General features: G+C 34.7%; 1 protein-coding gene across 2 annotated transcripts in view; it reads right to left on the reverse strand.

The window, feature by feature from the left end:
- Positions 1-1,614: 1,614 nt before the first annotated feature.
- Positions 1,615-15,017, reverse strand: part of LOC124633726 (serum response factor homolog) — a 221,768-nt gene continuing 208,365 nt past the window's right edge. For both annotated transcript variants that reach the window (XM_047169040.1, XM_047169039.1), the window contains 4 exons: positions 5,409-5,536; positions 4,798-5,036; positions 4,191-4,362; positions 1,615-3,621 (listed from right to left, as the gene is read on the reverse strand). In XM_047169040.1, coding sequence (XP_047024996.1) covers positions 4,202-4,362; positions 4,798-5,036; positions 5,409-5,536 — 528 coding nt within the window. In that variant the 3' untranslated portion in view covers positions 1,615-3,621; positions 4,191-4,201. The remainder of the gene's footprint in view (positions 3,622-4,190; positions 4,363-4,797; positions 5,037-5,408; positions 5,537-15,017) is intronic.

Raw genomic sequence — 15,017 nt, forward strand, 5'->3', positions numbered from 1 at the left:
TATACCTAATAATTTGAGTACTTTCTTGAGAAGAAAATGTCTTCAGAATAGGACTCAAAAATAGACACCAGTAAGATTTTTTTTTCTGATTGATAAAGTTTGTACATCTTTATATACCAAACTTAACTCGTTTTCAATGTTATTGATTTTAATTTCTAAATTCTGCTACATATACCAATTAATTAGCTTCAACCGACTTAATTAACAAACCTAGATAAATAAACATATGTTAAAGCGAAGTTTTTCTGCCCAGTTCATTGGTGGTAGTGATTAACAGGCGCACACATGTTTAGCCGTGGTTGTACAGTACACTTGAATATTAACGCGCACCATATTGGGTACTTGTCAAATGCGCACACAAGTGGTGTGGAGACGTCTTTGCGGGTTTAGAAACTAGATTTGTGTTTAAATGGTTAGATGATGATATAAAATAGAGTATAATTTTTAAATCCTAAATCCTATGGATGCGAACAGTAACTAACAGATTTTTCCTTTTAGGATGGACTTGGATAAGATTGGTGTCTCAGTGTCTGTTAGGCGATTAGTTTTGAATTGCTTAGAAAAATAATTGAAAGCAAAAACTGACCTTAAGACCTTGACTGACCTTGAAGATTTTATGAAGTGTAGGTTATTTTTTCAATAATTTTGTCGGAATTACAATGTAATTGTATATTATTTTATTATATTTGCTGTAATTTAGATACATATCTCATCCATGTTAATAGGCTAAATTTATTTGAAGTAGGTACCTACTGCTTGACTAGATACATTTTCTGCAATAGATCATTGACTGCATACATGTACCCATAAACATCTTAAATACAAATATCGTACGTAAATACAAATAAGTATATTACAGTATTAATTCACAACATTAACGAAAGCCATCAAATATTTAAAATTAACATTTCTTCTACCGTGCGACTGCCATCCCAAAACCGGCTTGAGAACAATAAAATACATAGGTAATAAATAGGCGTTTGCAGTTTTTTCGCGTCTCCATCATTTCATAGTATCGAAAGGCATATTCATTGCGAATCGAATGAGGTGATTGGCTGAGTATGAGCCAATCAGCAATCACTCACTATGTTATTAAATACCGAATAATAATTGTTGATACTGTATAACTATGCCGAATATTTTCGACGAGTATTACTAGACCTGTAGACACGAACCTTCATTGTAATGTCCAAAGAGTTTTTAATCTGTAGTACATTTTGAGAGGTCTTCTAAAACCGGTCATGGTTCAATTTTTTTGATAGCTCTGAGTTTTTACAATTGAATCCGCTATTAAGTTTTATATGTTTATTTTTTACCATTGCGCGGGATTGGCTATGATTAATCGATTTTTTGCGCGTTTACTGATGAAGTGTATCTCGATTTTATTATAGCGTTTCAATCGATAAGTGTTCTCGATTTCATGGTGTATTATCGTAATGGTTATGGTTTAACTTAATGTACTGTAAGCTGGTAATTAATATTTTAATCATGTAGTGGGTTTCTGAATTAATTTGTAACTACTCGACTACTTAAGTTATGATAAAATGTTCACCTTTTTACATATATTAGTAGATATCAGAGTAGCGAGAACAACGATGAATAAAAAACACAAAACAATTTTTAATTACTTTTATTATAAAAAATCGAAACGAAAGGAACATTTATTACGATAAGAAAAAAACTGTTACAATTGTTATAGACTTGATCGATGTACAGAAAATATTGCCTATAGACCACAGGTTACAGAAAATAATCAAAATGGCCGAAATATAAGTTATTTTTTACAAAAACTTTGTAAGGGTATTTTGTCAATAATAATATCGGTTTGACCAACTATTTATCGGATTGAAAAATAATTGATGATTAGAAAATTCTCTTGTCAATTTGATTATATTTACATTTTGTCATCAAAAAAGGGCAAAAAAGTCTGAAAAAATATCCACAATTTATTATCATATGCAAGAAAACGAGTGCAAGAATAGTATTGCATTAACCTTGACTAGCTTTGTATAATACTGTGATAATGTATAATACTTACAGCCTTAAGATAATTTTTGGCAGTCCGAAAAATAATTCTTACACTGTTTTCTGGCATTTACAATTTTTACTTTTTTTTTTGAAATATTCTGCAGTTTTTTGAGAATAATTAAACATAATTTGCTTATGTGTTTACTAAGTTGATTTTTAACCAACTTCCATATAAGGAGGAGGTTCTATATTTTCCTGTGATCTATTAGACTGGGGAAAAACTAAAATACTGGAAAGTAAACCAAATAATAATAAATGCTTCAATAATAGTGACAATAGACCCGCGGTCATACCGACAGCGAGCGCTTACGAGGTAGCGGAAGCGGGTAAGTAAATTACAAACATAACTTAGGTATATAATGTAACATAATTTAAGTATTTTTAACATAATGAAGCATTTTATATTTAAGTCCGCTTAGTGTACGAATGCAGTACTTTTAAAGCGTGAATATAAACTTACTGATTACCTACTTAGGTAAGTATTAATGCTTTCTAAAAATCCATGGCATGGATTTTTTCCAAATAAAAAAAAAACAACCCGCTTCCGTTTAAATTTAATTAAAACTAAACAAATAAAAAGTGATAAAGACAATAAAACTAAAATACGGTAGAACTCACATTATATTTAAAATGCGTTTTAAACGAGTGTATCAATGTTACTCTAAACTTCAAGTTATTTAATTAAGTATTAATGTTTGGTACAAAAATACGCATGTTTCTTTGTTATTTTTCCATACAAACAATATTAATATCTACATACTTAAATACAATAAATTAAGTGTTTTCACTTTTAATACAATAAACAATTTTAATGACCGCAGTCACTTTTATATTCACTTTTAGATAAAGTGACTTTTAATTGGCAAGGACTTGCATTGAAAAGTAAGCTAGATTCGATTAATTTAAAATTTTCCATCACCATTTTTCTTTTATGAATTAGGACAACGTTGTAAAGCAAACGAGTGCCGAAAGTGTACAAATCTTACTATTTGTTCAGTTAGTCATATGCTGGGAACCTCATCAAGTAAAATAAACTTGTTTTGCCAAAGTTCTGAACTAAACAAGATGGTAGAAATTAAAATGACATTGTAAATATAAGAGAGGCACTTACTGCATTGATTGCTAAGTTCCTTTCATGAATTCAGTCGGGGTTTCAACATTGAAATGAAAATTTTGATAATTCTTGTGATTTTTTCTTTGCAATATGCATATTTATTTATTTATCAGATATATAGAGTACAATATTAATTTACAAAAGCGTATTTTATACAATACTAATATCATTACCGCATACGGTTTTAGATATGCTTTTCACAAATAACATTATTTTATAAGAATGATGAAAATTTCTATCACAAAATATGAATGAAATCGCTTTCCGCTTACAATTTGAACAAGGCCTTATGGCGATACAATAATGACATGTATGAAATACAATATGATATTTTTGAATAAGTCTAACTACCTATAAACAAGTCTAGATAGCCTGTTATTTAAGTCCAAATATTAACTTTGGTACATACATTTTTTACTTAAAAATTTTTCATAAGATTATATTGATACATAACGATCTCCAGCATTTGCGCGATTGTTCTGAAACAAGATATGGATTCATTAATTAATTTTCTGTTTGAGTATGAGATTTTATTCCTGTAAAATTCTTGTCACCTCATTATTTCAACTGTATGACATTCACACAGAAAATGATGTGTCAGAACTCCAAAGTATTACATTACACTGTTTTTTTTACATTATATTTACGAAAAATACGTAGACATTTTTAATGCAGAGGCATTTTTCCGTACCTTTGTAAACCAATACATAATATGTTAAACATTAAAAAAACTAAACATTTACAGTTTCTGCCGATATCATCAAAAACTTAAAACAATTGACTACCCAGCTTTTACCAAGACTTATGTTTGTTACTTTTGAGGACTTATACAGCTTTTCAACTGATTTCTCATAAAAGGGGAGGTTCTTAAGGATGTTTGATTTTTTGAGCATATCCTCACTTGTACTCTTGCATCACTTCCTACCAGTGCTCAAGTCTTGTAGCTCACTGCTGTCGTCACTGGACGCGCTGGCGCCGCAGCCGTTGGTGACGGTGGCTTGATGATGATGCTGGGTATATACCAATAACTACTTGTATATATCCTCACCTTGATCAGCGTCACTTCCTCCCAGTGCTCAAGTCTTGTAGCTCACTGCTGTCGTCACTAGACGCGCTGGCGCCGCAGCCGTTGGTGACGGTGGCTGTGGGCGCGCCCGCTGCGGCTGCCATGGCCATGGACAGCGGGATCGTGATGAATTGCGGCTGGTTTGATGATGATGCTGGGGGGTTGATTAAGGGATAAGTGGTGTAGTTGTCAAATGTTATCGAAGGATATAATCAACGTAGGATATAAATATGTAGAATACAGAAGTATCTATAGGTTGATAATTCCATTAAGTAATTATTGAAAATAAGACGACATGTCATGTTGAATTACTTATAATTAACACTAGGTTTCCGGAGAGTTTTATACTCATTTCATATGACCTATCTTCTCAGGTATGGTTAGGTAAATTATGAAAGATGTCATCAATAGACGGATTAATAAAATGTCGATGAACATTATCATTATAAATGCTTCGTGTTTTTAGGTTTTTATTTAAGAAAATAACATAAAGGGCTTCATTCCGTGTTCTTCAAAAATAGGTACATACTATAACGGATGGTTGTATTATACACAACTTATTATTTACCAAGTACTTTAATACACTTACCACCTTCCTGCCCCTGGTTAGCAAGTCCCAAAATAAATCCATGCGGATACCCCATAGCCAGATTCCCTAGCCCCAGATTGTTGCCAATGCCATCGAGCCCGGCCAGAACTCCTGAGTGGTACAGCATGGCTCCCCCTGGCATCTCTAGCTTGGGCAAGAGTTTCGGCAGTGAAGGCTTGCTGCTGTCGGCTTCTTGAGTCGTTGAAGATGTGGATGCTAGTGGGTCGTTGTGGGATTCTCTGAAAGATAATTTTTTTATTGAATTTTGGGTAATTGTATTGGATAATCATCATCATCATCATCATCTCACGGCATAATGGTATGAAGAAATTTGATGGCTTAAGAATTTGGCTAACAGCAATTTTCTGCTGCTTCAGCTGCTTGCATATTTTTTTGACATATTATTTGGCAATTCACTCACATTTACTACCTTGACCATTAACCTTATATAATAATTAAGTGTAAAGTCACAACAGGTCATGTAAATTTTCTGATTATAGAGTTTAAGAATATTATATTATTCTAGATATTCCGTCTTGTAATGCATATTATTCTCTTCTCATTCTCAATTATGGAAAATACACCAAGGTTTCTATGTTTAGAAGTCTTACCTCGGTTTGACATCTCGTTCATTGGGATCGCACCACTCCTGCTTGTGGACTTGCAGTAGCTTCTCACTGGGCGACTCTGGTTCACTGCCGCTCTCGTCTCCGCTGTCACCTGATGATGCTGGCTCATCCTGGGAACAAAGGTAGATATTCGTTTATTTACTGTTATGAGGAGTTTATTTTTTCTTCTCTCCTTTTATTCCTTCCTTTTAAAGCTTATTTTCTTTTTTGAACGTTTTCACTTTTTAGGGTTCCGTACCCAAAGGGTAAAACGGGACCCTATTGTTTTCGCTCCTCTGTCCGTCCGTCCGTCCGTCTGTCACTAGGCTGTATCTCATGAACCGTGATAGATAGAGAGCTGAAATTTTCACAGATGATGTATTTTTGTTGCCGCTATAACAACAAATACTGAAAACTAGAATTAAATAAATATTTTGGGGGGGCTCCCATACAACAAAACGTGATTTTTTGTACGTTTTATAAGTAATGGTACGGAACCCTTAGTGCGCGAGACCGACTCGCACTTGGCCGGTTTTTTTAGTTTTACTGTCCATTCATCAGATTGCACGTCTATAATTTGTAATTAAGTTTTTAAATACAGGTATAGGTTGAGTTTGTTCAATGTTTTGGTTAAGACGTTGATGGCAAATTCACGCGTTATCAAAAGAGACGTTCACTTTTGTGTTGGTTGAATTAAAACACGATTTAAGCTGCAGTACAAACTTTTCACGCAAGGCAGTAATATTGAGTCATAACCGCTAATTAAAGTGACCGTGTAATTTGAGGTTTAAGTTGCTTTCACACTATTTATCAAAACTCAAGTACCTGCCGAAGTACTATTATTGTTGAACAGTTTAATCTGCATATTGATTACTGAATTACCAGCCCGTGTGCAGTTCCCGAATAAAAGAAAGTCAGTGTCTTATCATGAGATGGATCACGAAGAAAATATACTTGACAAATTGTGTGTCATTACCGAAATGGTTTTATCAATAAATGTTGTACTCTAAATACTTAATGATAAGTGTGATTGGATTTCGATGGAAAAGAGGGAGGTGAAATTATTGGTCAACGAAAACAGCGTTTACAGAGTTGGTGTCCAGTTTCAGTCGTGGTTGAATGTTATCAAAATAAAAAATTGTGCTCATCTTGAAGTTACTAGCGACCCGCTCCGACTTCGAAACCACATCAAAATCCGTTTCGTAGTTTTAAAGATTTAAGCATACCTTGGGATATAGGGACAGAGAAGTTAACTTTGTTTTATTCATTATATTTACATCATTTCTTACATACACATGTATCCATTCCATCTTCTGAGTAAAATATTCAAGGCCCAACTTTCCCAGCTAAGTTAGAGTAAAAATCTCAATTTGGCTCACGTCATAATTTCCTCAGGTTTATTTAAGTTTTCCTCTCAAGTTACTTGGCGCACTCTAAATCCGACACAGGTGCTACTGAAACTCTGCACTTACAGCGTTTTAGCGCTAGCGTGTAAAAACGTTTGTAAGCACTTACAACGTTATACTGCTTATCACACGACTGAGCTTAAGTGGTATGGTGTTAAGTGACGAAGATGTTTTTTTGGAGTTTTCTATGTATCGTTTACTATGTAACGTAGATCTAGAGATTTAGGTTAGGTGAATGATCGTCAAAAGCCTGAATTGACAATTTTACTTTCTACAAATCTTTTGAAGACTCAAGTTATCAACAGTGATATTTTCAAACAAGAAATAAGAAAGTCTTTTACCACCAATTGCCACAGTAATGAACACCAACAATACACATTACAAGCCTTTTAAAATACTCGTAAAGTTTAACAACAAAAAAAGGCACCTATCGTAGCCGCCATTAGTCAGCCGAAACCTCAACGGCGTCTATTGTTGTCACACACACACACACATGTACACATACATACAAACAGAGAGACATAGATACATACATACAAGGCTTTGTGACGTCACAAAGATAAATCACGGCAGTAATTAGCTGGTATCGTTCGCATCAAGCAGCACAATTGTTAATAAATACCTACATAGGATGATTTCCAGGGACGGCTGCGCGGGCGCCGATAACATCGTTGTTACTGTTGTCGTAGAGTTAGTGTGGATACGACATGGACTTGAGATTTTAGAATTTTGGTTGGTGGAGATTATACTCAACATATTATTAGGTATATTCTTAATCTTACAAGGTGTAAGGTATCTGTTTTAATAAAACGAAATTTTGTAGTTAGTTAAGTATTCATTTGGGAGTTGTAGGAGTTTCGGGAATGGTATTTTTTTAAAGTTATTTTTAGGGTTCCGTACCTCGAAAGGAAAAAACGGAACCCTTATAGGATCACTTTGTTGTCCGTCTGTCTGTCTGTCTGTCTGTCTGTCTGTCTGTCTGTCTGTCTGTCTGTCTGTCTGTCTGTCAAGACCCTTTATCTTAAGAACGCGTGGACGTATCAAGCTGAAATTCACATGAAATACTCGGGTCTATTGCCCCTTTAGGCTGTGAAAATATCAAGCTTCTAAGCTAAGCCAATCAAAAGATACAACCGATTATGTCGATATTTTCAACAAATTCTCGACACTCGCAAAGGAATCAAAACCTACAGGGTACTTCCCGTAAACTCAGAATCTTGAAATTTGGCATGAAGCATTGTTATATAATGCAAATATAGGAAAAATTGCGAAAATCTCATTTTTTTTGTTGTATAATATAATAAAAATATTTTAATAAAATGAAACTTACTACCTTATTTCTCACGAACGAATAAAGGTACCAAATTGAAATTTATACCAAATACTTAGGTCTATTGTCCCTTTAAGCAATGAAAAAATCAAACTTCTAAGTTAACGCGATCAAAAGATACAGTAGTTTTACCAACACCTTAGACGAATTTCCGTCACACGCTAGGGAATCAAAACCTACAAGGTACTTCCCGTGAACTCAGAATCTTAAAATTCGGCACGAAGCAACGTTATATAGTACAGATAAAGGAAAAATTGCGAAAATGATAAATTTGAAGTTACATAAAATATTAAAATATTATTTTTGCTTACATGACATAAAATATTTTTTTAATAATTATACCTAGTCTTGCCATAAATATTGTAATAAAGAAAAAAGAAAATTGTTAACTGCAAATAACATTTATTACTTTTACAGTGTGTCAGTTTAATACATAAATATAAAACAATTAAAAATATAAAAAGCTTATTCGAAGTGGTCTCCATTGGCTGCAATACAGTCCTTTAAACGATGAGGCCAGTTATCAATAGAAGCACGCACTCTTTCCATGGGAAAATTCTTCACTGCCAATCGTATAGATTGTTTTAGGGACTCCAAATTATCATGGCGTTTAGAGCAAGCTGTACTCTCTAAAACTGACCACAAATCATAATCCAGCGGATTAAGATCGGGACTAGACGACGGCCAGTCTTCAGCTCTGATGAAGTCCGAAACGTTCGATTCCAACCAAGACTGCGTGGACCGAGCTTTATGACCCGGCGCCGAGTCTTGCTGGAAGGACCATACTTGGTTATTGAACATGGTGATGTTAAGGGGCTTAACTACCTTCTCAAGAATGGTATCTTGATACACTTGTGCCGATGTTTTGATACCTTTTTCACAAAAATATGGCTCAGTCACTCCTTCATAGCTAACACCCCACCAAACCATCACTGAAGTCGGATAATGTCCACGTTGCACTCTGTCGACTAATTGGGAAGCTTCCTTAGAGCTTTGAGCATAAATACGGTCATTTTGTTTGTTAAAATGTTGCTCAATTGTAAAAATTTTCTCATCCGTAAACAAAATTTTTCTGTGACCTCCCTTTGCGTACCGCTTCAGTAGTTGTTTCGATTTTACCACCCTATTCTTCTTTAAATTATCAGTTAAGAAATGGCCAGTGCGTCTCTTATAGGCTGCAAGTCCTAAGTCATCTTTTAAAATACGCGACATGGTTCTAGGTGCTATCTTCATTTCCCGAGATAAAATCTTTTGCTTTCGGACAGGATTTCTTCGAATTCTTTCCCTTACTGCTTTGACCACCTTTTTCGTACGAACACTACGTGGACGGCCAGATCTTTTTCTGTCACAAACAGAGGAGGTCTCATTGTACCTATTAATAGCCCGGTACACAAACATTTTACTAATACCAAGTGTATGGAGAGTTTTAAAAATTGCATTTGGCTCCATACCTACTTTGTGTAATGCTATCACAGCGATTCGGTTCTCTTTATCACCCCACACCATTTTAATATCGCAAAATATTTTACAATGTATTGGCGCCAAAATGAGAAAACACAATGAACAATCATATAAAAATGACAGATTCGAAATTCAAATGTAATATTTTTTTATAATTAAGTGTAACAGTATTTATGGCCAGACCCTACCCTTTTTCACATGAACGCGTAGAGATATTAAAGTTTTGAATAAAAAGTGAAATTCATATCAAACACTTCTTAAATATAATGGCCTCTAAACTGTGAAAAATTTTAAATCATTCAAAGGTCATTGGGCACCTTAGTATGAAAACCATACCCACGGCGGATACGAACGAAATATAGCACAGTATAATGATAAAGGCTCTGATTTACTATGGCATTAGTCGCATCAATGTGAACCATGGGAATCTAGAGAAAATCAGGTGTAAACATCAAATATTTTCCTCATTTCAATGGGGAATTTAAACGACCAAGTTTGACGGATTTGAGAAATCATTTCTTTGTAGTGAAAGAGTATACTCGCCGTTTATTTCCATTGTCATCAGGTCAGGATCTGATGATGGAAATCCTGACAAATCGAGGGCAACTATCAGAAATTGTAGGCATGCATAGGATTAAAACTTGATTCTCAGATGTATGTCTGGTGATACTATCAAACAGTGAAGGTTTAGAGCTTATCTGATGATGGAGACGTGAGAAAGTCGAGAGCACTCGGTATGTTTTAGTTACGTCGTGTTTGGGCTTATATTATTCGTATTGACGAGAACTTTTCACAAAAGTTAAAAATAAAAACTTTTTACAAAAAAAAACAACTTCTAAAACAACAAGAAAACTATTTATATGCATCGGTCTAGATCTCGGTGGTTAAATAAATATAGATGCATCCTCTAGACACCAACTTCTAGACCGATGCACCTAACATCTTTAAAAATATTAACTACTTTGACTCTCACGAAATTACTATGATTGTTCTAAACTGAACGGTTGGCGCGAAACTCACTTTTTATCTATACAGCATTTGTACGGAACCCTCGGTGCGCGAGTCCGACTCGCACTTGGCCGGTTTATTTGAAATATATCATATTTAACTTTATCATTCAAAATTTCTCCAATAATTTGTATATTTCTACCATTGATTTATGCATTTTTATACGCACACTATAGATAGACACGTTAGGAAAGTAAGAACTCACAAAGGTATTGCTTATTTCTAGAGAATAAATTATCTCCGCTATGAACTGGCATACACAAACAGTACATTAGAAAGAAAAGAAAGAAAATTTATTTAATTGCGCAATAAAAGACGCATACACACACTTAAAATTAGACATAAACAGAAATTAACATTCTTCTATGCAAACAATAAGGGCTTGTCCACACTACTCTAGCTTAACTAGCTCGCGTGGGCGTCACCTTTATTCGCCGACGCACTAAATAATAATAATTGTGCTTAACTAACTACCGTTTAACGCATTCGGCTTTCTTCTGTGCATCTGATAACTTGCGTACGGCCGGGAAAAAAGATTCATTGGTTGTTTACCTTTTATTATGTGCGTGCGCTGTTGTATGTTTTTTTCTAGGTTGTTTTTCATTAATTAGAAGAGCTGTAGATAAAGCACTTTTAATCTCTATTGTGTAGACTGTAAAAGTGGTTTGTATGAGAATAATGCTTTTGAGACGGTAATATGAGGTACATTTATTTATGCTTTATTTTTATCAATCTGTACAAAGTCAACTGATTTTACCTCAGGTCTAATCTTTTTTTGACAAATATTTAGGTACATATATTTTTAATATTTTAGTTTATCAGAATTTTTCGTGCCTTCTGAAATATGGAACTCGTCATTACAATATGGTCACAAATCTATGCACCGACCGCGCCAAGCGTTGCTTGACTTTATGATCGACGTGGTTTTGACTTAGCCACAAGCTCTCTATTTTTATACTTAGGTTACATTCATTCTGCTGACGCTACAGCTGGGTGGCTAAGTGTCCGCGGGTACAATCGGCGCGCCGTTTTAGGACGCTACAGTTTGTTTACCAAGTCATGACGTCACAATGCTACAGTTACCTCATTATTGTGCTAACTGTACATTTACTTGTGTTCACTTAGATCTTGGGCTAGCTAATTTATTGGGATTTGTTTTAAAATATTTGAGGATAATTAACTTTTATTTTGGTGGTAAATGTTTTGTACTGCTTAATTAAAATGAATAATATTAGCCAATTGCTTTGTTCTTAGCAATTGAAGTTCACTTTTGTATACTTTTATCATAGGCTTGAAATTCATATTTTTAAAATTCTAGTGGTTTTTTTACCAACTTCTTTTTTGTCTTTTACCAAGTTTTGAATGATAACAGCAACAGAATTTCACAAAAAAAATATGGTTAACTTGAGTTTTTGCTTGAACAAGATATTTTTTATTTGGTGGTGTTGTATTTCTACTTTTACCTACATGGGAATTCGATCATCATATTTTAAAAGTAAAAAGTTCTGATTCAAAGTATTACAGATTTCCATTGTTTCTTAGAACTATCTGACAAGATCAGATATAATTGGGCAATTACAATAAATCACCAGAACCCAGTTTTGAATAACAATACTGAGATCTGTATCTTAAATTGCAACGTAATCATAATTAAGATTAAGAGATGCATTGCTTTAATTACGACTTCAGTTGAAATCGGAAACAAGTCATGAAAGCTGAGGAGGTTATATTCTAGCTGAATTTCATTATAGGATGAAAATCAACTTGGATTCTTGCTGTAAGGTTACATTATCAATTTCTCACAATATGAAAAATTGATACATTTTTAAATGTGTGATTTAATTTTATGGAAGCTTTACGTAGTCCGGTGGTATAATATGCTTAAATTAATAATTTCTCTGAACCAGAACTACGTAAGGGTGCGTCCACATCTGGCGAATGCGCCGCGAATGCGCAGCACGCGAGCCGATCGCGAGCTGTCCGCGAGCTGCGCGCGTGCATTTTTGTTCGTGCGCCGCTTCTGCGCCGCCCGCGCGCGACCTAAGCGCCGCACGCGAGCGGCGCGCAGGCGGCGCGCGACGTCTGCCATCTTCGATAGTACTGAGCCAATATACGGAACTGTAAGAGCGAGAACTGATTGCGCGCAGATCGCGCGCCGCTCGCGCGCTCTATACGAGCCTTGCGTGAGTTGCGCTAAAGAGGCGCACCGAACTATTGCAGTGACTGCACGCGCGCAGCTCGCGGACAGCTCGCGATCGGCTCGCGTGCTGCGCATTCGCGGCGCATTCGCCAGATGTGGACGCACCCTAACATGACTCTACGTATTTGTTCGTATACTTTTTCCAGTCATAATTAACTATGTTTTTAATTGTATTATACCGTAGATGAACTTGACCCTAAAACTTAAAAACACCAAAAAAAAACTCCCAAAACCCAAAGTAGAAAATTCCACCCAAATTCCCAGTTCCAAAAACATATCCACTTACAGGAAACAAGTTATAAATCAGCCCAACTATAACTATATAATACTGTAAGCGAAATTCCCCATTACCGCCACATTGAATGCACAGGTGCACGCAAGTGATACACGGTATGTTCCCGAAACGTACGTTTTTATTTCACTAACGCAAATATTTTGCAAATTGACGTCAGTAAGTGACGTGTGTAAATATGTGGTTTGGGGAATTGATAGGTGTTTTAAATGAGTGTGAATCAGCAATAGTAACTGTATCGTATGTTTTTTGTGTAATGAGTTTTATCGTTTTATTTTTGTGTAATGAGGAAATTATTTATGCGTAAGTGTAATGCGATACAATATTATGGGAAGTTTTGGATACGTCATATTTATTTTGTGGAGTTGATTAATTATTTTTATCATCGAATGATAAAACAGACAAAATTATTTCTGATACAGGTGTTTGAAACGATTTCAACAGGTGTTATTATATTTAGTATATTTAGCTTAGGTGCTAAAAAATTAAAACCTAACAAAGTGTGCAAATTCGTGTATCCAAAACAAGAGTAAAATAGCGGGAAACAACTAGTCTCGAATCCGTAAATTTTATCAAGTGATCAATTTTCTTTTCACTATATTTTTCTAAACAGTTTTAATAATATGGCATTTCCTCTTCTAATATAAATAACCATGTTTAGTTTTAGTATTTTCTGGAAACCATAGTGACGTCATATAGATTGTGTTTGATTGTAAACGGAAGAAAAACAGATCTTACATGATGCGCCTACGTAGATTGTGAATTTGTTGAGTAGATTCTAATTTCGTTTTATCTGTTTCTTAGTGTTTACGTTGCTGTAATTGACGTTAGATTTGTTTAACGATGCTACGTCACTGACTACAGTGAAGTATCGTTGGTACCGAACTTATGGTTTTAAATATCAATTTATCAACTTAAAAAAACATTTTATCACTATTTTCATCTTTGAAGAGCAATAATTTGACACAAGCATACCGGATAAAAGGTACAAGAATAGAATTATGTAGGGTCTATGTCCTTTAATCATTTTTATTTGCAAACAAAAAGGTTCAATTGAGACTACACCGTACAGAGACAATCGATAGATCGTATCAGTATCGATCGTGTTCGATATATCGATACGATACGATACAGGTGCTCGTAATAAGACGAATTTGTAAAACACTATGATTTTTGTGTCACTTTAAATTCGTAATTTATAGAGTTCAAGATAATTATTGTAAAAGTCATTTTAATGTGAGAATGATAAATGAAATAATGTGAGGTTCCGAATAATTTGGCTACCGTTATTATTATTGTGATTAATGAAATATGAGATTACAGTGTTGCTCGTAAATAATATCGAAATGAGATACGCTTTGTCGAGGTTAGTGTTCGGTAGTTATTTTATCTATCTACTGCTTCTGTCGCTATAGGTAGTAATTTGTACCAATATAATTAGTACATATTTGTGCAAACCTTTCAAGATTTTTTTAAAAGAACCATACTGTTAAAACTTGCCTACGCTCTGTTCCTATGAGCCAATTAACACCCCACCATACAAAACAAACTTTTTCTCCAAAAACAACATAAAAACCAGATTTTCATACAAAACAGGACAGAAAAGATAAAAATCTCGCGATAACAACGAAAAGCTGAGCGTTATTTCCACCGAATACATTGTAAATCATTATTCAAGGACCCCATACAAATGTCCGACACACATACAGACTAACAAACATGTGTATAGTGAAGAATTCCTATTATACCGGCCGGAATGCGTCTGGTTGATTTTGAATGGTCGCTTATTATGCACCCATTTACACCCAAGGAGCGGGTGCAAGGATGTTCCGTTGCTGGATGAGACTGGTTGGTTTTTTAGTTCTAAATAGTCATAGTAGGTCATATTTAAATTGATAGGATAATGTTAAGTGTA

Source organism: Helicoverpa zea, chromosome 10 (assembly GCF_022581195.2).
Source record: "Helicoverpa zea isolate HzStark_Cry1AcR chromosome 10, ilHelZeax1.1, whole genome shotgun sequence".
NCBI lineage: Eukaryota > Metazoa > Arthropoda > Insecta > Lepidoptera > Noctuidae > Helicoverpa > Helicoverpa zea.